This window comes from Thalassophryne amazonica, chromosome 8, assembly GCF_902500255.1.
Source record: "Thalassophryne amazonica chromosome 8, fThaAma1.1, whole genome shotgun sequence".
Taxonomy (NCBI): domain Eukaryota; kingdom Metazoa; phylum Chordata; class Actinopteri; order Batrachoidiformes; family Batrachoididae; genus Thalassophryne; species Thalassophryne amazonica.
Window position 1 is genome coordinate 50,132,493 of NC_047110.1, and position 26,985 is coordinate 50,159,477.

Here is a 26,985-nt window from a genome sequence, read left to right on the forward strand (position 1 = left end):
ATGATTATTGTACAGGTGTGCCTTAGGCTGGCCAAAATAAAAGGCCAGTCTGAATTTGTTTTGCTTTATTGTGGGGGGGGAGTCAGAAAACCAGTCAGTATCTGGTGTCACTATTTGCCTCACACAGTGCAACACATCTTCACATAGTTGATCAGGAGCCAGATGCCATCAAATGTGAGCATTTGTCCACTCAAGTCTGTTACAGTGACTAACTGCGATGAACATGCTGGATGTGGAGGACCTGGGCTGGTGCACATGGACTGCGGTTCTCAGGCCAGTTGGATGTATTGCCAAATTCTGAGACACCTTTGTAGATGGCTTTGGAAGAAAAATGAACTTTCAGTTCACAGGCAACACCTCTGGACATTCTGCAGTCAGCATGCCAATTGCACAATCCCTCAAAACCTGACATCTGTAGCATTGTGCTTTGATTAAAACTGAACATTTCAGTGTGGCCTTTTATTGTGGCCAGCCTAAGACACACCTGTGCAATTATCATGCTGTCTAATCAGCATCTTGATATGCCACACCTGTGAGGTGGGATGGATTCTCAGCAAAGAAGTGCTCACTAACAGATTTAGAGACTTGTGAAAATTTGAAAAATGGGTCTTTTGTGTATATAGAATGTCTGAGTTTAGTTCATGAAAAATGGGGCAAAAACAAGTGTTGCATTTGTTTTTCTTCACTGTAAAAGGTTGCAAATGCCTTGATTGATCCTCCCTTAATTTTTCTGGCGTGAGTGTCTTTGTTTTGCGTTGCACAGGTTTAAACCTCAGAAGCCATTCTGTCTTTGACTGAATCTTTGCTGCATTTTATCAGACAAATTCTCTGTGGACCAGAAATGTAAATGTGTGTCCTGTTAGTCATTCATGTCAAGGAACCCACTGTAATCATGGGGAGAACATGCAACCTCCACAGAGGCCAAAGGATAACTGACCTCATGACTTCTTTCACCATGAAGCAATAGCACTAATCATGAAACCACTGTGCTGCCCAAATGAAATAACTATTTGAATTCAGTCTAAGTATGACTGGTTAATAGATTATCCATTATTTTATAATACTGCTGTTAAATTGTCCTTGTCAATATACTGAGTCATAGATTACACTATTAAAATTGCATTTCCTTTATTTTAAAAAGGAGCTGATTGCAGCATCCTTATTCAAAAGCCACATTTCAGTTTAATTTAAGGGGTTTTAATACAGCTCAGGGAAATGTTGAAGTATTGGGAAATGCATTACATGCTTATATAACTATCATCCAGCTGTATTTAATAGAAAATTAAAGGGCAGCTCCATATCTGTGGTGATATTCATTTATTCATATAGTAAACAATCACAGATTCACAAATGAGGGTTTACAGGTTTTGTAACAGGCCTCTAAAAACAAAATATAGATCATTACTAAATGGGGAAGAATTTGAAGCTGAGGGAGAACACATTTGGTTTGATCTCATTTTATACTGTAAATCAGCACTTTAAAAAGACAACCGTGTTTCGGTCAGTTGTGGCTCGACTGAAGGTGCACGCACGCACTGATTTCGGACATCAGTAAAAAAAGGTGAGACAATATAGCAACAATGTGCAAAGCACAAAATCATGATTAAAGGCCCAGTTGAAACTGAGATTTTAAATGTGTAAAATAAGTCATTTCAACATTAACCACTCTGCTGAGTGGAAGTGATGTGGAAAAGTTCTCTAAAAAACAGGAGGAAGAAAAATAACTTGGTGCCATTGTCACAGGTCAAAGAAAAGGAGCACAGAGCTAAACATTTTTGCTAATGTCATTTAACTGGGGTGTTTAAAGTATGCTATGACAATGTATATTGATAAGTTCGTTAAGCTTTTTTTTTTTTAATGGGCAAAAAAACGTTTGTCTCGATCAGATCAAACTAAAGCATTTTTTTCTTGTAAATCAATGTTTGCGCAATTGAATGCCAACAGAGCTTAAATGTTTTAAAAAGTCTTTTACTTGATCCAGTTTGCAGTAGTTTACTGTAACACAAAAGTACTTTTGTCATCGACAGCATATTGCACTTGAAAAGGGGAAAAGAAATTAGAGTGTATTTAAATTTAATATGGACATTTACATCCAAACTGAGCCAACAGTGTAGAAATTACAGCACTTTGTGAACAATGTATTTAACATAATGAAGGGAAAATGGCTGAAGAATGAACAAGTGAAGATCACAGAAGGCTGAGGGCTTCACCGTGGAACAAACCCAGCATGGTGCCGTTCAGCTGCTCCAGATGTCAGGTGGCTTTGCAACAAGCGTTAAATGACTTTTCAATTTGAGTTTTCCCCAATTACCTTCAGTCCTTTGATCATTTTTACAAAAAGGTTTCAGCGTAGAAGTACTGCAATTACTACCCTGTTTAGCCAAAATGTACATAACACTCAAAGCAATAAATATGTACTTTGTACTTTGACTTTCAACTCCAATATGCTCAGGGTAGACAACCAGCAGTTACTATATCTGGGAGGAAGTATTTACAGACCTGAGTGTTCTGTTGACAGGTCAAAAAGATACTACTTAAAAATGCTACCTAAACTGCAATCACCATTATTACAACGGTGATTAAACAGAAATCAAAATATTGGTGTTCATGGAAAACCATGCCTTCAACATTTAAGGCATTACTTGCATGGCAATGTGTGACACTTTAAGCCCCATGTACAATACGTTTTTATGACTTTGTTGTCCTAAGTCTTATCAGCCCCCCCTAAACAAAACACTACACATCCTTTCACAAATAAAATTGCATTATCTTTATATAGATAAAATGTTGACAATCCCCAGAGATTGAGATTTTGAAAATAATACAGTGCACCTGGCCGGTTATCAGATGCACAGGACCAAGCAATGCTGCAGTCTTGTAACTTCGACCACACCCTCCAAAGCTTGGCTGTCAGGGCAATGGAGCCGAAATCAAACCCAGATTTGATACCCAGACAATCAGTTGTCCAACAATTTCACAATCTTTCAGCCTTGTGAAATTAAGATGTGATTCAGTTAATTGCAGCATCTGCCTTCCGTGGCCAATTGTCCTCTTCAACCCCTAAATCGTACACCTCCTCTGACGACTGCTTGGCTGGAACTCTGGCAGTGAAAACACAAACTCAAATTCACATTTCATACCATTGATCCATGTAGCATAAATTATATTAGTCTAATTCTGATTTCAGAGCAGGGTTCCCACACCTTGCTTAAGATCAAACTCAAGGACTTTTAATGCCCATTTCCCTCAAATTCAAAGACTGAATGTGGTGACAGTTTGAGATGGAAGAGCAAGGTGAGCTACATTTACAAGTTTTATAATGAGACCTGCAGAAGTAATGGAAGCTCAAGGACAAGTGAAGTGAGAAGCTTGATTCTTAACATTTCTCTAAGGTCATGAAACTGGGCAAGACACTCACCACTGCAGTCGAGATCAAATCAATTTTATTTATATAGCGCCAAATCACAACAGTTGCCCCAAGGCGCTTTATATTGCAAGGCAAAAGCCATACAATAAACACAGAAAAACCCCAACGGTCAAAACGACCCCCTATGAGCAAGTACTTGGCGACAGTGGGAAGGAAAAACTCCCTTTTAATAGGAAGAAACCTCCAGCACAGGGGTAGGCAACCTGTTCCAGAAAGAGCCATGAGGGTGCAGGTTTTCTTTGCAGCCACTGACTCCACCAGGTGATTTTACTGATTAATATCACTTTGAGCAGATGGAATCAGTTAATCAGTGCAATCACCTGGTGGAGTCAGTGGCTGCAAAGAAAACCTGCACCCTCATGGCTCTTTCTGGAACAGGTTGCCTACCCCTGCTCCAGCAGAACGAGGCTCAGGGAGGGGCAGTCTTCTGCTGGGACTGGTCGGGGCTGAGGGGAGAGAATCAGGAAAGACATGCTGTGGAAGACAGCAGAGATCAATCACTCATGATTAAATGCAGAGTGGTGCATACAGCGCAAAAAGAGAAACGCTGCATCATGGGAACCCCCCAGCAGTCTAAGTGTATAGCAGCATAACTAAGGGATGGTTCAGGGTCACCTGATCCAGCCCTAACTATAAACTTTAGCAAAAAGGAAAGTTTTAAGCCTAATCTTAAAAGTAGAGAGGGTGTCTGTCTCCCTGACCCAAATTGGGAGCTGGTTCCACAGGAGAGGAGCCTGAAAGCTGAAGGCTCTGTCTCCCATTCTACTCTTAAAAACCCTAGGAACTACAAGTAAGCCTGCAGTCAGAGCGAAGCGCTCTATTGGAGTGATATGGTACTAAGAGGTCCCTAAGATAAGATGGGACCTGATTATTCAAAACCTTATAAGTAAGAAGAATTTTAAATTCTATGCTAGAATTAACAGGAAGCCAATGAAGAGAGGCCAATATGGGTGAAATATGCTCTCTCCTTCTAGTCCCCGTCAGTACTCTAGCTGCAGCATTTTGAATTAACTGAAGGCTTTTTAGGGAACTTTTAGGACAACCTGATAATGAATTACAATAGTCCAGCCTAGAGGAAATAAATGCATGAATTAGTTTTTCAGCATCACTCTGAGACAAGACCGTTCTAATTTTAAAGATATTGCGCAAGTGTAAAAAAGCAGTCCTACATATTTGCTTAATATGCGCATTGAAGGACATATCATGATCAAAAATGACTCCAAGATTTCTCACAGTATTACTAGAGGTCAGGGTAATGCCATCCAGAGTAAGGATCTGGTTAGACACCATGTTTCTAAGATTTGTGGGGCCAAGTACAATAACTTCAGTTTTATCTGAATTTAAAAGCAGGAAATTAGAGGTCATCCATGTCTTTATGTCTGTAAGACATTCCTGCAGTTTAACTAATTGGTGTGTGTCCTCTGGCTTCATGGATAGATAAAGCTGGGTATCATCTGTGTAACAATGAAAACTTAAGCAATGCTTTCTAATAATACTGCCTAAGGGAAGCATGTATAAAGTGAATAAAATTGGTCCTAGCACAGAACCTCGTGGAACTCCATAATTAACCTTAGTCTGTGAAGAAGACTCCCCATTTACATGAACAAATTGTAATCTATTAGATAAATATGATTCAAACCACCACAGCGCAGTGCCTTTAATACCTATGGCATGATCTAATCTCTGTAATACAATTTTATGGTCAACAGTATCAAAAGCAGCACTGAGGTCTAACAGGACAAGCACAGAGATGAGTCCACTGTCTGAGGCCATAAGAAGATCATTTGTAACCTTCACTAATGCTGTTTCTGTACTATGATGAATTCTGAAACCTGACTGAAACTCTTCAAATAGACCATTCCTCTGCAGATGATCAGTTAGCTGTTTTACAACTACCCTTTCAACAATTTTTGAAAGAAAAGGAAGGTTGGAGATAGCTGGGTCAAGTGATGGCTTTTTAAGAAATGGTTTAATTACTTCTTCTTTGTCTTTCGGCTGTTCCCGTTAGGGGTTGCCACAGCAGATCAATCGTTTCCATCTCACCCTGTCCTCTGTATCTTCCTCTGTCACACCAACCACCTGCATGTCCTCTCTCAGCACATCCATGAACCTCCTCTTTGGTCTCCCTCTTCTCCTCCTGCCTGGTGGCTCCATCCTCAGCATCCTTCTCCCTACATACCCTGGGTCCCTCCTCTGCACATGTCCAAACCATCTCAATCTCGCCTCTCTGACTTTGTCTCCAAACTGTCCCACCTGAGCTGTCCCTCTGATATGTTCATTCCTAATCTTGTCCATTCTTGTCACTCCCAAAGAGAATCTCAACATCTTCAGCTCTGCCACCTCCAGCTCTGCCTCCTGTCTTTTGTTAGTGCCACTGTCTCTAAACCATACAACATAGCTGGTCTCACTACTGTTTTGTAAACTTTCCCCTTCACTCTTGCTGATATTCTTTGGTCACAAATCACTCCTGCCACCTTTCTCCACCCTGCCTGCACTCTCTTCTTCACCTCTCTACCACACTCTCCATTACTTTGAACACTTGACCCCAAATATTTAAACTCATTTACTTTCACCACTTCTACTCCTTGTAACTGCACTATTCCACTGGGCTCCCTCTCATTCACACACATGTACTCAGTCTTGCTTCTACTGACTTTCATTCCCATTCTCTCCAAAGCATATCTCCACTTCTCCAGACTAGACTCAACTTGCTCTCTACTTTCACTACAGATCACAATGTCATCTGCAAACACCATAGTCCATGGGGACTCCTGTCTGATCTCATCTGTCAACCTGTCCATCACCACTGCAAACAAGAACGGACTCAGAGCTGATCCTTGGTGTAATCCCACCTCCACCTTGAATGAGTCTGTCATTCCGACTGCGCATCTCACCGCTGTCACACTATTCTTGTACATGTCCTGCACTACCCTAACATACTTCTCTGCCACTCCAGACTTCCTCATACAATGCCACAACTCTTCTCTTGGCACCCTATCATAAGCTTTTTCTAAGTCCATAAACACACAATGTAACTCTTTCTGTACTTTTCCAACAGTATTCTCAGAGCAAACATTGCATCTGTAGTGCTCTTTCTCAGCATGAAACCATATTGCTGCTCACAGATCTTCACCTGTTTTCTAAACCTAGCTTCTACTACTCTTTCCCATAACTTCATGCTGTGGCTGATCAGCTTTATGCCTCTATAGTTACTGCAGCTCTGCACATCACCCTTGTTCTTGAAAATAGGAACCAGCACACTTCATCTCCACTCCTCAGGCATCCTCTCACTTTCCAAGCCTGTGGTACAGAGCCAACTAATAAAGATAGACTGATCATATTTAAGATCGAAGCATTAATTAATGGTAGGGCTTCCTTGAGCAGCCTGGTAGGAATGGGGTCTAATAGACATGTTGATGGTTTGGAGAAAGTGACTAATGAAAATAACTCAGAACAATCGGAGAGAGAGTCTAACCAAATACCAGCATTACTGAAAGCAGCCAAAGATAACGATATGTCCTTGGGATGGTTATGAGTAATTTTTTTCTCTAATAGTTAAAATTTTATTAAAGAAAGTCATGAAGTCATTACTAGTTACAGTTAAAGGAATATTCGGCTCAACAGAGCTCTGACTCTGTCAGCCTGGCTACAGTGCTGAAAAGAAACCTGGGGTTCTTATTTTCTTCAATTAGTGATGAGTAGTAAGATGTCCTAGCTTTACGGAGGGCTTTTTTTATAGAGCAACAGACTCTTTCCAGGCTAAGTGAAGATCTTCTAAATTAGTGAGACGCCATTTCCTCTCCAACGTACGGGTTATCTGCTTTAAGCTACGAGTTTGTGAGTTATACCACGGAGTCAGGCACTTCTGATTTAAGGCTCTCTTTTTCAGAGGAGCTACAGCATCCAAGGTTGTGCTCAATGAGGATGTAAAACTTGAAAAGAATCTCTCACTCACAGAGTTTAGGTAGCTACTCTGCACTGTGTTGGTATATAGCATTGGAGAACATAAAGAAGGAATCATATCCTTAAACCTTGTTACAGCGCTTTCCGAAAGACTTATACTATAATGAAACTTATTCCCCACTGCTGGCTAGTCCATTAAAGTAAATGTTATTAAGAAATGATGAGACAGAAGGGTGTTTTCAGGGAATACTGTTAAGTCTTCAATTTCCATACCATAAGTCAAAACAAGATCTAAAGTATGAGTAAACATTTCATTTACATTTTGAGCAAAGCCAATTGAGTCTAATAATAGATTAAATGCAGTGTTGAGGTTGTCATTCTCAGCATTTATGTGGATGTTAAAATCGGCCACTATAATTATCTGATCTGAACTAAGCACTAAGTCAGACAAAAGGTCTGAAAATTCACAGAGAAACTCACAGTAACCACCAGGAGGACGATAGATAACAACAAATAAAACTGGTTTTTGGGACTTCCAATTTGGATGGACAAGACTAAAAGTCAAGCTTTCAAATGAATTAAAGCTCTGTCTGGGTTTTTGATTAATTAATAAGCTGGAGTGGAGGATTGCTGTTAATCCTCCCCCTCGGCCTGTGCTACGAGCATTCTGACAGTTAGTGTGACTCGGGGGTGTTGACTCATTTAAACTAACATTCATCCTGCTGTAACCAGGTTTCTGTAAGGCAGAATAAATCAATATGTTGATCAATTATTATATCATTTACTAACAGGGACTTAGAAGAGAGAGACCTAATGTTTAATAGACCACATTTAACAGTTTTAGTCTGTGGTGCAGTTGAAGGTGCTATTATTTTTTCTTTTTGAATTTTTATGCTTAAATAGATTTTTACTGGTTGTTGGTGGTCTGGGAGCAGGCACCGTCTCTACGGGGATGGGGTATTGGGGGGATGGCAGGGGGAGAGAAGCTGCAGAGGTGTGTAAGACTACAACTCTGCTTCCTGGTCCCAACCCTGGATAGTCACGGTTTGGAAGGTTTAATAAAATTGGCCAGATTTCTAGAAATGAGAGCTGCTCCATCCAAAGTGGGATGGATGCCGTCTCTCCTAACAAGACCAGGTTTTCCCCAGAAGCTTTGCCAATTATCTATGAAGCCCACCTCATTTTTTGGACACCACTCAAACAGCCAGCAATTCAAGGAGAACATGCGGCTAAACATGTCACTCCCGGTCAGATTAGGGAGGGGCCCAGAGAAAACTACAGAGTCCGACATTGTTTTTGCACAGTTACACACCGACTCAATGTTAATTTTAGTGACCTCCGACTGGCATAACCGGGTGTCATTACTGCCGACGTGAATTACAATCTTACCGAATTCACGCTTAGCCTTAGCCAGCAGTTTCAAATTTCCTTCAATGTCGCCTGCTCTGGCCCCCAGAAGACAACTGACTATGGTTGCTGGTGTTGCTAACTTCACATTTCTCAAAACAGAGTCGCCAATAACCAGAATTTGTTCCTCGGCGGGTGTGTCGCTGAGTGGGGTAAAACGGTTAGAAATGTGAACGGGTTGGTGGTGTACAGGGGGCTTGTGTTTAGGACTATGCTTCCTCCTCACAGTCACCCAGCTGGCCTGCTTGCCCGGCTGCTCGGGATCCACTGGGGAGCAGCTAACGGCGGCTAAGCTACCTTGGTCCGCACCGACTACAGGGGCCTGGCTAGCTGTAGGATTTTCCAAGGTGCGGAGCCGAGTGTCCAATTCGCCCAGCCTGGCCTCCAAAGCTACAAATAAGCTACACTTATTACAAGTACCATTAATACTAAAAGAGGCCGAGGAATAACTAAACATTTCACATCCAGAGCAGAGAAGTGCGGGAGAGACAGGAGAAGCCGCCATGCTAAGCCGGCTAAGAGCTAGTAGCTGCGCTAAGCTAGCGGATTCCTAAAAACACACAGAGTGAATAATGTGTAACTAATTTAGAGCTGAATTCAGCAGAGGGAGTGCTTTAGTTAAGGCACGTGAAGACTACACTGTGAAACAAATCGTTATCTAGTTATCTAGATCAATCTAACTACGCAGATTAAACAGCTAACAGATACAGCAAAACACCACTGTGCTCCGGAACAGGAAGTGATACAATACCGCAGTGAGAGCCAACCACCAGAGATGTGCACAGCAAAACAGTGTACTGTGAGAAAAGCAATGAAACGAATACTTATTTGAAAGTTGAGCTAAGTAGTTCATTTGTCAATTAACTAAACATACAAAAATGTTGACACGCAGACATCTAATTGCTCCAACAAAGACTCACTGTCTAACCCAGTGATTTTCAACCTTTTTTGAGCCGCGGCACCCTTTTTATATTTACAAAATCCTGCGGCACACCACCAACCAAAATAATATTATAATGCTATTACCTCTGGTTTTGCGCAAAACCCAATTATCGCAGTAGAAAATCGATACAGAAAACACCGCATTTCGAAAAGCCTCAAGCATTCTGCACTCTGATCTCAAGTAGGGCTGTCACGATTAGGAATTTCTGGAGACGATTATTTGTCAGACAAATAATTGCGATTGACGAATATATTGTCTTTTTTTTTTTTCTTTTTTTCCCCTTCTTTATATTCTACTATTGTAGTATAATTACACAACTCTGGAAGAAAGTTTGGTTTCTGTGAGTGAAGAAACTGGGAATGGTGCAACATTTTTATTTTTATCTTCATTTTACATACAGTCCCAACTTTTTCTGATTTGTGGTTGTTTCTGTTGCATTTCTGAAATTGTTTCTCCTCATCAGTCACGTTTTGTGCTTAAACACTGCATTAAGCTCAAGATTGAACAAATAAATACCTTTGGGAAAATAACAGCTGTTAAAGTTCAGAGTTCTCACCTGCTTTTTGTGATCTCTGCGTCTGAACATTGTTTTTTTTTTGTGGCTCAGTTCATTCATATATTCTCATTTTTTAAATATGTTTTTAAAGATATTTGACCGTTTATTTCATCTCATGATCTCATAAATTCAGCATACGACGCGCACATGGTGTGAACAGGACGGTAACGGCAGAATCACACCTTTAGAGAAAGTTCAGAGAGAAGTAAAGGCAGCTTTCCGTTTTAACGTTCACTCGGGTTAAAATCCTCTCTCTGCTCCACGCTCGCTGCGCACTGAATGTGTCGCGCCTGCATTCAGGAATCTCCCTCACGCACCCCCTCCCTCGCAGTCTGCAGCCTGTTAACTCCGCACGCGCGCACAGAGGCACAGACACACACACCGACAGCTCCGCATTTTAGATGGCTTTTGAAGGAGACGGCACTGTTTTAATCGGCCGTCAGCCTCCTTGTTATTGTCCCGCCTTAAGACGAGAGCGAGGCTGCAGCACAATGACGTCAGATTCTGAGTCGTTTTATGCTTTGTGGATAAAATAAATAATTCACGGTAATCGCGAATATGAAAAATAATCGCGAATATGAAAAATACCCGCGGCACCCCGGTTGAGAATCACTGGTCTAACCTACAGTGATAATAAAGATCTGTTTATGTTGACTATCACTGCAGACAGCATGAACCCAAAACATTTCATTTCATTTGTTAATACACATCCAGTCCTGCACATAACACCTGTAACCACATCTCCCACCCCCCCCAAAAAAAGTTAGGATAAGGGCAATTTATGCTAAAATAATAAACCACTGTTGCATCGAGTTTTCTTGACACAAGTCAGGAGATGGATACATGAGCATTTCCAAGTCACTGATTGTGTCTTGGACTTCATTTACATACTAAGCTGACCTAATTAAACCCTACGTACTGGACTGGGCTCTGCATTCTCAGGGTGCAGGACTACTTTGTGTCCCTAGGGTGAATAAAAAGTCTGCTGGTCACAGAGCCTTCTCTCATCATGCACCTGTTTTGTGGAATGATCTCCCTACAGAGATAAAACAGATTCTGCAGACATTTAAGTCCAAACTTAAGACATTTAATTTTCCCTTTCGTGTGGCTAGCATACTGACAATATGGAACTGTGCTTCCTATCCTTTTAAATTCATTTTATTAGTAACCGAACAGGTCTCAGCATCAACTTAATCTAAATTCTGGGTCTTCGTGAAGCTTAGGGTTAGCGTTAGTATTTTCTCTGCTTTCCAGTCAATTTACTGCTGATGAGTTATACCTCAGGTGTTGTTTTTCCGGCCGACTGATTCTGCTCTTTTTCTCTGTCCAAGGTGCAGAGGAAAATGCGCTGGAGTGATATATGTAGACAACAGGATGCTTGACTGACTGTGAGATGCCATACCTGAAGCAACACATGTTTTGAATTCCTGTTTTCTGTTCTTCAGTTTTGTAAAATTTTGTAAAAGCCTTGTAACTGTTAGAATGGCCTACACCGTGTCACTCCTATGAGTCTGGTCTGCTTGAGGTTTCTTCCTCAATATCGGCAGAGGGGTTTTTTTCTTACCACTGTCGCCTGTGTGCTTGCTCTAGGGGTTCATAAGGTTAGATCTTACTTGTGTGAAGCGCCTTGAGGCAGCTTTGTTGTGATTTGGCACTGTATAAATGAAAGCAATTGAAACTGAAAATTTACATCAGACTCTCTCAAAGTGGTGGTCCATGAGTATATTGCTAAAATATCACTGTCTCAGTTAAGTGTTTTTCAAACTCTCTAATAATAATTCCAAACTCTAATAAATAGTAATACACTGTTGTAAAGGTAAGTATTTTTTTTAATTGGTCAAGTGGTCCTTGGTATGAAATAGTTTGATACACATTGATTTACATGAATCATTAAGAAATACAAACAATATGGTACTGTATGGTAAATCTGTGTCAAGTAGGCAGTTGTCAAAAATTGAGTGATCATGCTGGATGGAGACTAGTGAGGGAATCTAACAAATGCCAGACACTCACAAATGTCAACGAATGCCACATAAACAGGAATGGATGAAGTTGACCACAAAAAAAATTAAATATCTTTGGTTCATATGGGCTGCAATGAAATAGAAGTCAAGGTCATTTATGGATCAGTGGCCTTTATTAGACTTTTTGTTTTTATTTGCATTTTCCGTACTGTATTTATGTCCAACTTTTCTGATTTAGGGTTGTCCATTGGAGATACATGCAAAAAGTATGCAGCCTTATTTTATTCCACAGAAACAAATGAAGAGTTCAAGTTGTCATTTGGTGGTGAGGTGTAGGGAACCTTCTTGTGCATGCGTGAATTTTTTCTCGTCCGCAGAGCACATTAAACACAAACACCAAGCCGAGGAGTGAACATATGCACTGCACCTCCTCAGATTTTAACATGACAGAATGACCCAAGGGAGAAACTGCTCGTGGAGGATTTGGTCATTCGCAGAGCTCATTCAGGCTTTCCTGGCCAAACACATCACTCTCGCAATTCCTCAGACTTCCTGCTCTCCTGATATGGCTCGCTCTGATTTTTGGCTGTTCAAAATACTAAACAGGGACTCAGTTTGAGTCATGAGAAGATACTGTGCAGAACACAACATTCCAGCTGGACACCATTCCAAAACAGGACTTCCAGAAATACTTCCATCAATGGCAGAACCACTGAGAGCTGTGTGCATGAAAAAGTAGGGTGCCTGATGAATCACAGGAGTGAGGTGGAGGTGATGATCTAGTGGCTAAAGAATTGGGCTTGAGACCAGAGGATCTTCAATTCAAATCACCCTCGGCACGCTTGCCGTTGGGCCTTGGTCCTTAATTCCCTAGTTGCTCCCGGTGTGTAGTGAGTACCTTGTATGGCAGCACCCTCACATTGGGGTGAATGTGAGGCATTATTTGTAAAGCGCTTTCCATTTGTCCATTTGTTGTGTTTGGCCACTAAAGCCTGACTCATCTGAGCAGACAAGGCTCTGCACTCTTTGGCATCTGACATGCTCTGCGGATTAGAAAAATTCACACATGCACAAGAAGGTTCCCTACACCTCCCAACCAAATGACACCTCACATGCTGCATTTCTTTCCATGGGATAAAATAAGGTTGGATACTTTTTGCATGCACCTTGTATAGACTCACCATCATCTTTGCTTTAGTTAGATTATTTTTATAATCCAAATCCTGAGAGTCAGAGAGCTCTCAGAAAGGGGAGAGCAGAAAAGTGAGTTTTTGTAACGGGACCATGCGACCCCCCTCCAAAAAAACCCACATCACTGAAATGTATTTTTTTTTTCCTTTTTATAAATTGTATTTATGTTTCCATGTGTAACTTCTTTCCCAATCATAGAAAGTCCAACAAGAGTGATCAGGCGATGACATTCCCCTGGTCCCGACAAATCAGGGATCGCCCAAGGATATCCTTTATGCTAAATATGAATGAAATTGGTCAACTGGTTTTGAGATATCGTGCTAACAAGTGAAAACAGACAGATGTACTGACATGTTAATCACTATATCCCCCCGCCATATTTCATACCGTGGGGATATTAAAAGGTGTCATTTAATGTTGCCCACATACTGGCAAAATGACAACTCTGCTCGATAAATGACTGCTGCGCTCGAGCCAATTCATACATGGCCATGATCACTAAGTTGTTTGAGCTGTGGCTCGATCATCGCACCACTATTATTCACTAATGTTACTCCATGATTATGTAATTAAAAAAAAGACACTATGGAGAAAGACGTATGCAGAAAAGCACACATAATTTTTGTCCTGCACAAATACATACATTTAAGCACACATGATCTATGTCTATTTTCCAAAACTTTCAAGGGCTTGAATGTATTCTCCCCCATCCCTTTAAATTCACAATCCTAAGAATTTCAACGACCCATGGGAACCCTGCCAGATATCACTTTAACAGACTACTTACCTGAAGAATTGGGGTTGTGATTTTCCCAGGACAGCATCTTTGTCCAACTCAACAGCCACAATGTTGGAGTCTGGCACCTCAAACATCGGCTCAAGAAGCAGCTTTTCCTGTTGATAAACAAACTATGAATAAAACTTTGTGAGTAGCAATTACTGGAAGCAGATAGTTTGGGGCTCTACCCCCCCCCCCCCCCCCAGAGAAAATTTGGTAAAACTATGTGGCAATTAGGCATTCTGCATCACAACAACTTTAGTTTTACAAAATTCTGTGTATGTTTTTATTTGGGGCATTTATATTTCAGGCCATAATTCTGCATACAGAACTTAGCTAAAAATGTTACAAATCAGCGCATTTCACATTACCAAACAATAATACCTATGTTACCTCAATTATAATGTTACTTCCATATAAATTTACTTACGGCAGGTCAGAAAGTTTATATGGGTGATTTTTTTTTCAATATAGGCACAGCTAGGACATCAGAAATGACTGATTAAAAAGGCTGCAGAATCTAACTGAATAAACTCGTAGACAGGGTGGGCCCTGTAGTGTACAGCCAGTATACCCGCAGAGCTGGATTTCTCCTGTTCTTTTCACGATGAGCCTTTCAACTGTTACTTTTTCAGACAAAAACAAAGTACCATGATATGCCCATGTAACCATATCCAAACAGACCTTTTATGGTTCTGTCACTTCTGTTGACAATACTCATAGTGCAGCAGATAACTGAAGCAATCGTTCAAATGGTGAAACAAGCACCAAATTTTGAAAAAACCTGCTTGCCACTTGAATTTTCAAAAGGCAGCCAAGTAGGGGTCAATTGAGGATTTACACAGGGGTCAAAACTGAAAATGCTCTCATCATATTGAAACCTATACCACTGATTATAACGATTCCAAAATGGTATAGTTTGGGCTATCTACGAATGAATATTCTGGAGTTAATAGGGTTTCAAAAAAGAATAGTTTACACCATGTGCCATCCATAGTTATCACGTTATGGGGTAACATATGTCACATGTCATACAACCCCTGGCAAAAATTATGGAATCACCGGCCTCAGAGGATGTTCATTCAGTTGTTTAATTTTGTAGAAAAAAAAAAAGCAGATCACAGACATGACACAAAACTAGTCATTTCAAATGGCAAATTTCTGGCTTTAAGAAACACTATAAGAAATCAGGAAAAAAAAATTGTGGCAGTAACGGTTTCTTTTTAAGATTCCATATAAGTGTTGCGATGTGGTCCCACAGGTACCGACTGGTTTTTATTTATTTATTCCACATAAGAGGCGTCATGTGGTGCAGCTCACACTGTTCCTGCTCGAAAGAGACCGTCGCATGCATAAACTCTCGCACCAGGATGGTGGATGCCTGCCCGTCGGCGTGATGTTTTGTGATGAGCTAATTTGAACTGTTTCGCACTGTTTCACTGTATTTGACCAAGCTTCACACTATGTGTGAACGGGCCCTAAGATTTGTTTGTTTCTGGTTGAATTTGAGATAAATTGGTTTTAAGTGGTTACCTTCACCAAGCAACAGTAATTATTTGCATTTGTACAACCCTGACAAAAAATTATGGAATCACCGGCCTCGGAGGACGTTCATTCAGTTATTTAATTTTGTAGAAAAAAAGCAGATCACAAACATGACACAAAACTAAAGTCATTTCAAATGGCAACTTTCTTGCTTTAAGAAACACTATAAGAAATCAGGAAAAAAAATTGTGGCAGTCAGTAACGGTTTCTTTTTTAGACCAAGCAGAGGGAAAAAAAATATGGAATCACTCAATTCTGAGGAAAAAATTATGGAACCATGAAAAACAAAAGAACGCTCCAACACATCACTAGTATTTTGTTGCAACACCTCTGGCTTTTATAACAGCTTGCAGTCTCTGAGGCATGGACTTAATGAGTGACAAACAGTACTCTTCATCAATCTGGCTCCAACTTTCTCTGATTGCTGTTGCCAGATCAGCTTTGCAGGTTGGAGCCTTGTCATGGACCATTTTCTTCAACTTCCACCAAAGATTTTCAATTGGATTAAGATCCGGACTATTTGCAGGCCATGACATTGACCCTATGTGTCTTTTTGCAAGGAATGTTTTCACAGTTTTTGCTCTATGGTAAGATGCATTATCATCTTGAAAAATGATTTCATCATCCCCAAACATCCTTTCAATTGATGGGATAAGAAAAGTGTCAAAAATAAACGTAAACTTGTGCATTTATTGATGATGTAATGACAGCCATCTCCCCAGTGCCTTTACCTGACATGCAGCCCCATATCATCAATGACTGTGGAAATTTACATGTTCTCTTCAGGCAGTCATCTTTATAAATCTCATTGGAACGGCACCAAACAAAAGTTCCAGCATCATCACCTTGCCCAATGCAGATTCGAGATTCATCACTGAATATGACTTTCATCCAGTTGTCCACAGTCCACGATTGCTTTTCCTTAGCCCATTGTAACCTTGTTTTTTTCTGTTTAGGTGTTAATGATGGCTTTCGCTTAGCTTTTCTGTATGTAAATCCCATTTCCTTTAGGCGGGTTCTTACAGTTCGGTCACAGACGTTGACTCCAGTTTCCTTCCATTCGTTCCTCATTTGTTTTGGTGCATTTTTGATTTTTGAGACATATTGCTTTAAGTTTTCTGTCTTGACGCTCTGATGTCTTCCTTGGTCTACCAACATGTTTGCCTTTAACAACCTTCCCATGTTGTTTGTATTTGGTCCAGAGTTTAGACACAGCTGACAGTGAACAACCAAGATCTTTTGCAACATTGCATGATGATTTACCCTCTTAAGAGTTTGATAATCCTCTCCTTTGTTTCAATTGACATCTCTCGTGTTGGAGCCATGATTCATGTCAGTCCACTTGGTGCAACAGCTCTCCAAGGTGTGATCACTCCTTTTTAGATGCAGACTAACGAGTAGATCTGATTTGATGCAGGTGTTAGTTTTTGGGATGAAAATTTACGGGGTGATTCCATAATTTATTCCTCAGAATTGAGTGAGTCCATATTTTTTTCCCTCTGCTTGGTCTAAAAAAAGTAACCGTTACTGACTGCCACAATTTTTTTTCTTGATTTCTTATAGTGTTTCTTAAAGCCAGAAAGTTGCCATTTGAAGTGACTTCAGTTTTGTGTCATGTCTGTGATCTGCTTTTTTTCTACAAAATTAAACAACTGAATGAACATCCTCTGAGGCCGGTGATTCCATAATTATTGCCAGGGGTTGTAGAATCCAATGGACATCAACATTGTTTGACCTTTACTGTGGAGACCAAGCATTCAACACAGTCAAAACTATTTCATTTAATTATTATTAATTAATTATTATTAGCTCAACCAATAATTTGCACCACTTTTTACCAAAATTGGAGTAACTAACTTTTGACCCCTGCACAAACTGAAACTGACCTTTGTCACCATTCTTGCCGTTTTTACTCCATAACATTCATTCGTAGATAGCCCAAACTATACCTTTTTGGAATCATGATCAGACAAATAACGAGATATAGGTTTCAATATGATGAGAGCATTTTCAATTTTTGACCCCTGTGTAAATCCTCAATTGATCCCTACCTGGCTGCCTTTTGAAAATTCAAGTGGCAAGGTTTTTTTTTTTTAAAGGACTAATGTTTAAGGAGTATTTGTGCCGAATCTGATGCTTGTTTCACCATCTGAACGATTCCATTGTAAATATTCTATCTGCTACACTATCAGTCATTCATAATGTTGGAGACACAGTAATTATGTCTACCATGGCCTTCATAAAAGGGTAGAGGAATTTACTAACTGAGTATGTGCAGTATGGAAAGTTCTAATGTCTGCTAGATTTTGCTAACTGTAGGGCACTTTTTTTTTTTTTTTTTGCTAAGAGTAAAATTGCCCCAGCTCTTGCCCTGCCAGGAAGGATTACTGATTTTCTTAGAAATCGCACACTTTTAGGGCCTACACACCCCTCCGCCCCAGGTGCCCTTATTGAAGGTACCACCTGACACTCTGGAAACCCTGGACACAACCCGAGTGAGTCGAGTGTCCCTCGGCTAGTGTCACCTGCAGGAACCAAGCTTAGTGCCAAGTCTGAAATAGGTCTACGGCCTACATAAGTATAAAAGGGTCACAAAAATATAGAAGTATAGTGAGGAATGTACTGCAACTAAAGGCATTTCATACCATAACAAAATTCACATACCATGATGGCTCTGAGTCCACGTGCTCCAGTTTTTCTCTCCAGGGCTAATCTAGCAATGGCTCTCAGGGCATCAGGAGTCACATTGAGTTTGCACTGTAACAACAACAACAAAAAAAAATCCTGTCAGTCAGATCTTACACACAATGCTGTATAAGACATTAGTAAAGAAATTCAACCTCAAGCTCTGGCACAAAGGAATAAAAGGTAGTATGTGCACTGCTGAACCCTATTTCTCTCCCCCCTCCCCAATGTATCGTAGCAGCAGCCAGGAAAATGGAGCTCTTACTTTGTCCATGTTGAATAACGCCTGATACTGTGGCACCAACGCGTTACATGGTTCAGTCAAGATTCGAACCAGTGTGTCTTCATCAAGGCTGTGCAGTGGTACAACCACAGGAAGGCGGCCAACAAACTCTGGGATCATTCCAAAGTCAATCAGGTCTCTTGCCTCTACATGCTTCAGCAGCTTGTCCTTCTCCTCAATCTCTGCAAGAGTGTCCGTATCACCACTTTCTAAGGCTGCTGCAGCTGCTGCACGCCGGCCTTTCCCCAGGTTAGATGGGCTTCCAAAACCTAAATACTGTTAGGTAATTGACACAAGAAGGAAGTCAAAATGTGATGTTGGAACACTGACTATCTGCTGACAAATGAGCAGTACTGTGTTGATTGACCTTTTCATTCCTTCTTTTGCTTATGATTCTCTCAAGTCCATTAAAAGCACCAGATGCAACAAACAGGATGTTTGTTGTGTCTACCTGCACCGTCTCTCCTCTCAATTTCCTGGAGTTTTTCTCAGGAACATTGACAATTGTCCCCTCTAAGAGTTTAAGCAGGCCCTGACAAAGGACAGACTCAACAGTAAGTCTAGGTCAATGAATATGAGACAAAGACAGCAGTGTAAAACCTGCTTCTTAGTATTATGACTAGATGAATACTGACCTGCTGAACTCCCTCTCCTCCAACGTCTCTCAGCTGATAGATTCCAGGTACACTTCCAATCTTATCCACTTCATCCAGAAACACAATACCTGTACAATATGGTCACACTATGATGTAAGATGCCAGAACAGTCACGTATATTTATTTCTGTCATTACATTTTAAAAAGGGCAGTCAAATGTGTGCATACCTAGTGTCTTAGATTTTGTAGTGTACAAAGTTATGTATAAAATATTTGATGTAAACTATACAGCATGCCATTGCTGAGCATATAAACTCGACACATGCTACTCTTTGGATCACCAATGACCTGCTTTTTCTTATTACAAACCTAATTTTATGTTTTGCACAGGAACAGATGCCATCACAACTTTACTGTGTGTAGTACCATGACAAACGATCTTATCTATTTTGTTTTACCACATCCAGTACCACCCAGGTTACAGGAAAACTGTATTTGACCCTTACGAAAATAGGCTGCTTGTACAAAAAGCTTGCTCGTGCTAAAATAAAATACAGTATTATGGTTATGACAGTATGCATGCTCTGATTGGCTGGTTTATGGCCTGATATTTTCCCATATCAGACCATTACCATGACAAGTGGTCCAGCTCACATATCAGATTTGCGACTTTGTTTACAATTTTCACAGGGCGAAATAAAACAAAACAAAAAGCGAACAAAGAAATTATGAGCAATGAAGAAGCAAATTTTACTACACTGACAAATTTGAATCGGAAGAATTAACAGCAAACGAGTTCACCGTGGACATGCAAAATGAAGACACAACTCCAAACAGCCAGATAATGAATGAATTATTAACCTCGCTTGCTCAGTCTTTACGGGAATATTAGACCATCTTTTTTGCAAAGACTTCACGTGTACTGTCAAGACCTCAGCCTGATATTTTCCCATACAGATCTCGTGCTCGGTTAATAAACCTTTAGCATTATTTTATAATAATAAAAATTCTGAAACTGTGTAAACTGCAACAATGAAGGATTTTACTAGAGCAGCTCACCGCAGCTCTCACCACAAAGATCCAGGTGTGTAACAAAATACACCTAGAAAATGATCTGAGCATTCAGACCAAAACAGATTTGCAATAATGTGATTTGAATCATATTTCAACAAATTATGCTTCAACTGATTGGGGTAAAATGCATTTCATGCAACTTTTGACTGTTAAGACTCTCAGAATAGAATCGGATTCAAATTGTTCATGCACAGACAATGGTGGGCACAGTTCTGCTAATCCACTAACCGCTAATTATCGAAGCTAGCATTTTCATTAGCGGATTAGCTTTGCAGAAACTTTGAAAACCATCAGCGGACCAATTAGCTTCCCATAAATGTAGTTCCAATAACTTTTAGACCGCTAACATATTTTTGCGGGCATAGAGAATAAAGCTTAGCTAAAAACATTTGTAAATTCTGAAATCAAAGATTTTAGTTTTAAAGTAATGCACTAATTTTGAAGGTTTTAGCATTTAGACACACATGCCGCATTGCATATGGGTACATTAGTTTCCTGGTGTCAGTGGTTGGCTGGTCGGTATAACACACAGTTACCAATAGATGGCAGTGTGAGTTCATGGCAGTCGCTAAAAGCGATGAAGGACAAACAGAATTTTCAGTTTTCAAATTGCCTTTTTTTTTTAAAGTTAAAAAAAAAACATATTTACAAATACAGATTTATTTGTAAAACCCACCACATATTTCAGTAACTGTGTGTTATATCCATACCATCAGGAAACTAATGTACCCATAATGCAATGCGGCATGTGTGTCTAAATGGTAAAACCTTCAAAATTAGTGAATATTACTTTAAAACGTAAAACATATAGCTGATATTTTCACTTTGTAAAATGACAGACATGATGTTCATTTCAATAACTTGTCCACAATTAGTTTGTTTAAAATTATAACCATAAGTCAAAAGTGTATGCCTGTGCAAGACCCAAGTGAAATGACCGGCAGGTCTGTATGGTGTGAATAGATTATCCTTCTTCCCCCCTCTCTCCTTTCCGTCTGATCATCAGGTCTCTTTTGCTGAGAAAAGGCCAATCTGAGACAGAAGCACTGACTTATCGTTGTGTCAGTAGGTGCAGTGTACTGAAGTCAATACTGAAAGTTACCAGTTTAGCTTTTATCTGTAACTTCAGCTAAACTTTTAAGGGATTTATCGGTTCAGCTTTATAAAACTTTCCAGCTAGCGGATTAACGGTTATCGAAGCTAAGTTTTTTGTTAGCTGTGCCTACCACTGTGCACAGACATCAGATGTTTACTGGCAGTCTGAACAAAGCCTAAAGTGTTTTGAATGAAAATCTCACAATAATCAGCATTTTGTAAGACACTCCAATCACAGGCTGGGATTTAATACCAAAAGCCATTTGGCTCAAATGTCTTTCTCCTTGACTGCACTATCAAGCAGGTCTTCTTGCTTTCATGAACGGAGTTACTGGCTGAATTAAATGCGACAGAACAAGCAGTTGGTCCTATTAAAATGGCCATAGAGTTTAAAGTTGTAACAGTTTTAGTCTCCAAATGCCCACCTTGCTGAGCTTTTTCCACTGAGTAGTTAGCATCTTGCAGCAGTTTAGTAATAACTGACTCGATGTCTTCTCCTACATATCCAGCTTGGGTGAGTGTGGTGCAATCACAAATTGCAAAAGGAACATCCAGGCAGCGGGCAAGTGTTTGTGCCAGCAACGTCTTTCCTGTGAAAAAAATCAGAGGAGTTGTAATAAATAACATTTTGTGGTGGAACTGATCCACATTTACAGTCAACAGTGATGTAGTTCAACAGTGAAAACTTAAGAGCTCACAGCCATCACTGCATGACATGATACCATAGTTTAACACAATGTTGACACACTAACCAGATCCAGTTGGACCAAGAAGTATGATGTTGCTCTTCTCAAGTTTAATGTCCGTGTGCGTGGCGTCCAGGAGATCTCCGCCCCTCCTCTCCTGAGGTGCCTGCTGACTTGCCTGCTGCTGCATGGATGCTCCCAGAGCATTTCCATGTGGGCTGATCCCTGCGATGTTCAGGAGGTCTACAACAACACAGCCATGAATAACTCAAGAGAAGAAGGAAAGACAGAAAAAAAGGAATTCTCCTAACTAACCATGAAGGAGCAACTGACTGAAAACAAGCTATTATTAACCATTTGGTATGTTCATTTTTACAACAATCTTACAAGTTGAACAGGCCATTTTCTGATTTTTTGGGAGGCCAAGACAGATTAAACTGCAGGATAACAATATGCGTAGCGAAACATGGTCTGGACAACAAACGAAAGAAACTCACAATAACTGGCCTCTTTGTGGACAGCTTAGAAATCAACTGATTACTATTTAAACTGTTTATCATTGTGCAGCTACTTAAATAAGGTTTTTAAATATCTGCAACTTTAGGAATTGAAGCTTGTCCTTAATGTTGACACCCCCGCCCCGAAGCAAAAACCCCCCAAAACAAGACAAAAAAAAAAAAAAAACACACACTCCAACGGTCTTTTCAAATTCTGCCAAGGAGTAAATCACGGCATTTGTCTGAGCTCAAGGTCATAATCCTTAAGCAGTCTCCACCTGCAATACTTGAGATGTTTAATTGACAGCTTCTCTTTAATGCATCATAGAATATCAGGGAAAATATATAACTGGAATTACGCAAAAGCAGCAGAAACACAGAACTATCACACTGGTCTGTACAATTTGGCATTTGTCCACAAATAACTTCCGAAAACGCAGTTTAAAAAGTGAAGAAAAACAATTAGTGTCCCCCATCGCTCAATGACATGTTCTTCTACAGAAGAAGGCCCATATACGAAGCCCATAGATAGCCATGATGGGTGTGTGCTTGAATGATCATGAGCACATGATGGACAGTCAGTTTTGACAGTTTATCAAAATAAGCACAGCACATTGTACCTGACCCGTGTTACTGGGTGCTGACCCATGTAGAAAAAACGGTCTGTATGATGCACAGGGAAAAGGACCTGGCAGATGACAGTATATTAGGGGGACAGTCAGGATACTACAAGGTAGATGATGTTGCCATGATGGTGAGTTGGCTTTGTGATAATCTGCCTGAGGTGGTGCTGATCACACAGTGAAGTAACAGAATGATCATCTTATCAGTCACCAAGAAGACCACCTTCATGCAATGCCTAAGTGTTGCAAATTTGGTGGCCATGCACCCAGCCTGAGGAAAGTCATTCTGAGGACTATGTTTTCTCACTTTTTTTGTTTTTTGCCTGTGACCTCAGAAAGTAAGTCAAACTCACCTCAGCCTTCCAGGGGAGGTGAATGTGCAGTGGCTAAGTGATGGGCTTGAGACCAAAGGATTTGGTTCAAACCACCATCAGGTTGGAAAATCACTTGGGCAAGGTCTTTCATCCCCAAGTTGCTCCCAGTGTGTAGCATGTGCTTTGCATGGCAGCACCCTGACATCAGTGTGTGTGCGTGTGTGAGTGTGCGAGTGAGAGAAAGAATGTGAGGCATCACTGTAAGTCACTGCTTTCTGATTGGCTGTGTGCTCGTTTGTGGTTGGAGGACAACACATGCTGCGATAAAAAAAATCCAACATGTTGAATATCCCTGATTTGCGATCGGAGCGCTCCTGATGCCCTTCCAAGCAGATCAGAGCGCTCTTAACACACCACACGACAGAAATATCTGATAAGATTATCCTTAGCACTGTCAGGATTGTTGGAGCGTCCTTAAGATTGCCGGAAGTGGAAGATCGGGTCCAATATCACCCTAATGATCCTGCTGTGTGAACCAGGCCTTAGCCTTTCGTTTGCCTTCATTCAACCAGCTGAATGTTTTCACACAGTACAAAAGCCGGTTTTTGAGCACTTTAGAGGAGGAGCTGCAGCTCCTCCACAGCGGAGATGGTGTGTACGGTGTGGAGCTTCTGCCACTGCGTGTGATGTGACGAGAGTGCTGTGCCATGGTGCTGGCCTGCCAGGAAGAATTTGTCAGCCTCTTCGCCAGCACATGGCAGCCTGTGACTGTGGTGTTGGCCAGTGCTGCGCACATGAGATGCTGCACAAGAAGTCCAGCCGGAGCTGCAGCATTCTGTCCATGATCGCTGAAGGGGTTGCTGTCGTCAGCCTCTGCAGAGAGAAGAGCCTGCTGCCCTTTTCAGCGTCTTTGACAGTTCAAAAGTTTTGAGGAAGTGATCCTTGATCACTGCATGACTCTGATCTGTGCACTTGCACACGTCATCGTGATGATCCCACCCGCTGTGTTCCCAACTGTACGCCTTGCTTTGTTCCACCTGCAGCCACGCGCACTGCACTGGACGCTGCATATATAAAATAATTATTTTGTGGCGGATTAATCATTTTCACTGCAAGTTGTCTGCTGATAACAGCTCTAATCTTCCTGAATCACAGAGGAGCGCACCAGCCGGAGCCATGCACGCGCGAATGAGCTGGAGAAAGTATTTGGAGCCGTCTAAAAAGATAATTATTTGTCATGTTTACACTGTCATGGCTTGGTAAAACAGTTGCATGTTCTTTCCTTCTTGTGTGCAGTTGCAAAAGTATATGAGATTTAACATTTCATTATAAGTAGTTTAGGGAAGCGTGACTTTGAGCTATCAAAGACAGAGATTCTCTCTCTCACTCACACACACACACACACACACACACACACACACACACACTCCAATGTTGCCAGGCAAGTTGCTCAACTGCACACTGTGAGCAACTTGGGGATTAGCAATTCATGATTTTCCTGTCTGCAGGGCCATCCATATTGCCTCCTCCATCATTCAGCAATTAGAGTTTTGGTATCTGAGGCACTACAGTTTTGTTTTTTTAATTGGAGCAAGACAGAGCGCGCAGCGCGTCGTCAGAGTCTCAACCAGACAGTGAGAATTCTGGTGATGGAGATGATCCCGCTTTTGTTCTGGATGAGGAACCAGAGCAAGTGGTGGATCTCCACAGTGGGTCGGATCATGCGCTCCATCCCAGTGCCGAATCCTGGAACGCACAGATGCACACACACACTGCTCTAGCAGTGCCTCCAGGTGCGTTTCGTTTAAAGCGTCGAGATCAGCGTTTGCTTCGGTTTCGTTTCGTTCCTCTTTCATCTCTCTTTTATCCCTTTTGCGCTATGGATTCGCAGGCTATTCGGTGATAAAGCTCGTTCGCCCACCTTTTCTCAACAAATTGTGATTTTCTTTTTTTTTTTTTCCCTTTTCCCCTTTGTTCAGGAATTGTCATATGCCATGTGACTGGGCCATAAAGCATTTTGAGCTTCTGATTCAGATGCACAATATAAATGCAGTCCATCCCATTCCGTGGGATGCACACCCAACCTGTGGAAAAATATTGTTGCAAGTAATGTATTTTCCAGCCTTTTTTTGTTTTGTTTTTTGCTGTGTGACTTTGTAAAGCTCAAGATCACTCATCATTTAAGTCATCCAAAACCCCTGAGAGGTCCATAAATGGCACAAATTTGGTGGCCCTGCCCCAACATACAGAAAGTTACTGCAAATATTGTGGTTTTCAGTTAGTTTGCTCTGTGACCTATAGAACTAGATTAAGGTCACTCATCATCCAACTCGACACTGATCCTCAATACATGGTAGCAAATTTGGTGTCCCTGCATTCAACCTGTGAGAGGTTATTGTGAATACTCAGTGCTCAGATTCACAGACAGTATTTCTCTGTCCCTCGCTGGAGCAACGGAAGCAAAAATGTTAAATCAATTTAGCACTGTTTGTTGCAGTCACTGTACACGCAATACGAGTTGCTACCATCGGGCCGGCGTTTCAGAGTCCCCCATTGCAGACTGAATAGATATAGGAACTCTTTTGTTCCTATATCAATCATAGCCCTTAACAAATATCATAATAAACACCGCTAACAATCAGGCACATTAGGAGGTTTTAGTACTTGTATGTTTTTTTATTTATTTTTATTCTTTATTTATGTATTTATTTATTTATTTATTGTTATGAACTGTTTATGTCTTGTTCTGTATCTTTGTATGGGTCATGATTTTTGAGAAGTCCAAGACAAATTTCCCCATGGGGACATTAAAAGTATCTATCTATCTATCTATCTACACATAGATGCCACCCTTGGTTTAAGATGGCTGAACAGCACTTTTGTTGTATTCTGCTAAAACTTTAAAAGACTGATTTTAAAAACGCTGGTCAATACAAATTACAGTATGAAAGTCTAAATCACTTACTTGTAACTCCGTATTCATCTGCTCGTCTTCTCATCTCTCGCTCTATGTAGGAGAGGATGAAGAGTACTTCAACAAATATTGCCATTATTACATCACTACAAATCAAAATCAAATCAATTTTATATTTATATAGCGCCAAATCACAACAAACAGTTGCCCCAAGGCACTTTATATTGTAAGGCAAAAGCCATACAATAATTACAGAAAAACCCCAACGGTCAAAACGACCCCCTGTGAGCAAGCACTTGGCAACAGTGGGAAGGAAAAACTCCCTTTTAACAGGAAGAAACCTCCAGCAGAACCAGGTTCAGGGAGGGGAAGTCTTCTGCTGGGACTGGTTGGGGTTGAGGGGAGAGAATCAGGAAAAAGACATGCTGTGGAAGAGAGCAGAGATCAACCACTAATGATTAAATGCAGAGTGGTGCATACAGAGCAAAAAGAGAAAAACACTGA

The 26,985-nt window shown here is 40.8% G+C and overlaps 1 protein-coding gene and 1 long non-coding RNA gene across 3 annotated transcripts in view; one reads left to right on the forward strand and one right to left on the reverse strand.

Annotated features, from left to right (window-relative positions):
• Positions 1–2,336: 2,336 nt before the first annotated feature.
• Positions 2,337–26,985, reverse strand: part of clpxb (caseinolytic mitochondrial matrix peptidase chaperone subunit Xb) — a 39,227-nt gene continuing 14,578 nt past the window's right edge. For both annotated transcript variants that reach the window (XM_034176186.1, XM_034176187.1), the window contains exons 7-15: positions 26,533–26,574; positions 22,200–22,376; positions 21,873–22,037; positions 19,318–19,406; positions 19,050–19,214; positions 18,665–18,958; positions 18,379–18,471; positions 14,179–14,285; positions 2,337–3,101 (exon numbers count right to left, since the gene is read on the reverse strand). In XM_034176186.1, the coding sequence (XP_034032077.1) occupies positions 3,011–3,101; positions 14,179–14,285; positions 18,379–18,471; positions 18,665–18,958; positions 19,050–19,214; positions 19,318–19,406; positions 21,873–22,037; positions 22,200–22,376; positions 26,533–26,574 (1,223 nt within the window). In that variant the 3' untranslated portion in view covers positions 2,337–3,010. The remainder of the gene's footprint in view (positions 3,102–14,178; positions 14,286–18,378; positions 18,472–18,664; positions 18,959–19,049; positions 19,215–19,317; positions 19,407–21,872; positions 22,038–22,199; positions 22,377–26,532; positions 26,575–26,985) is intronic.
• LOC117515569 lies at positions 3,021–23,830 on the forward strand. Its single transcript, XR_004562185.1, has 3 exons — positions 3,021–3,151; positions 14,710–14,714; positions 23,820–23,830. It is a non-coding gene; the product is annotated as an uncharacterized LOC117515569 (long non-coding RNA).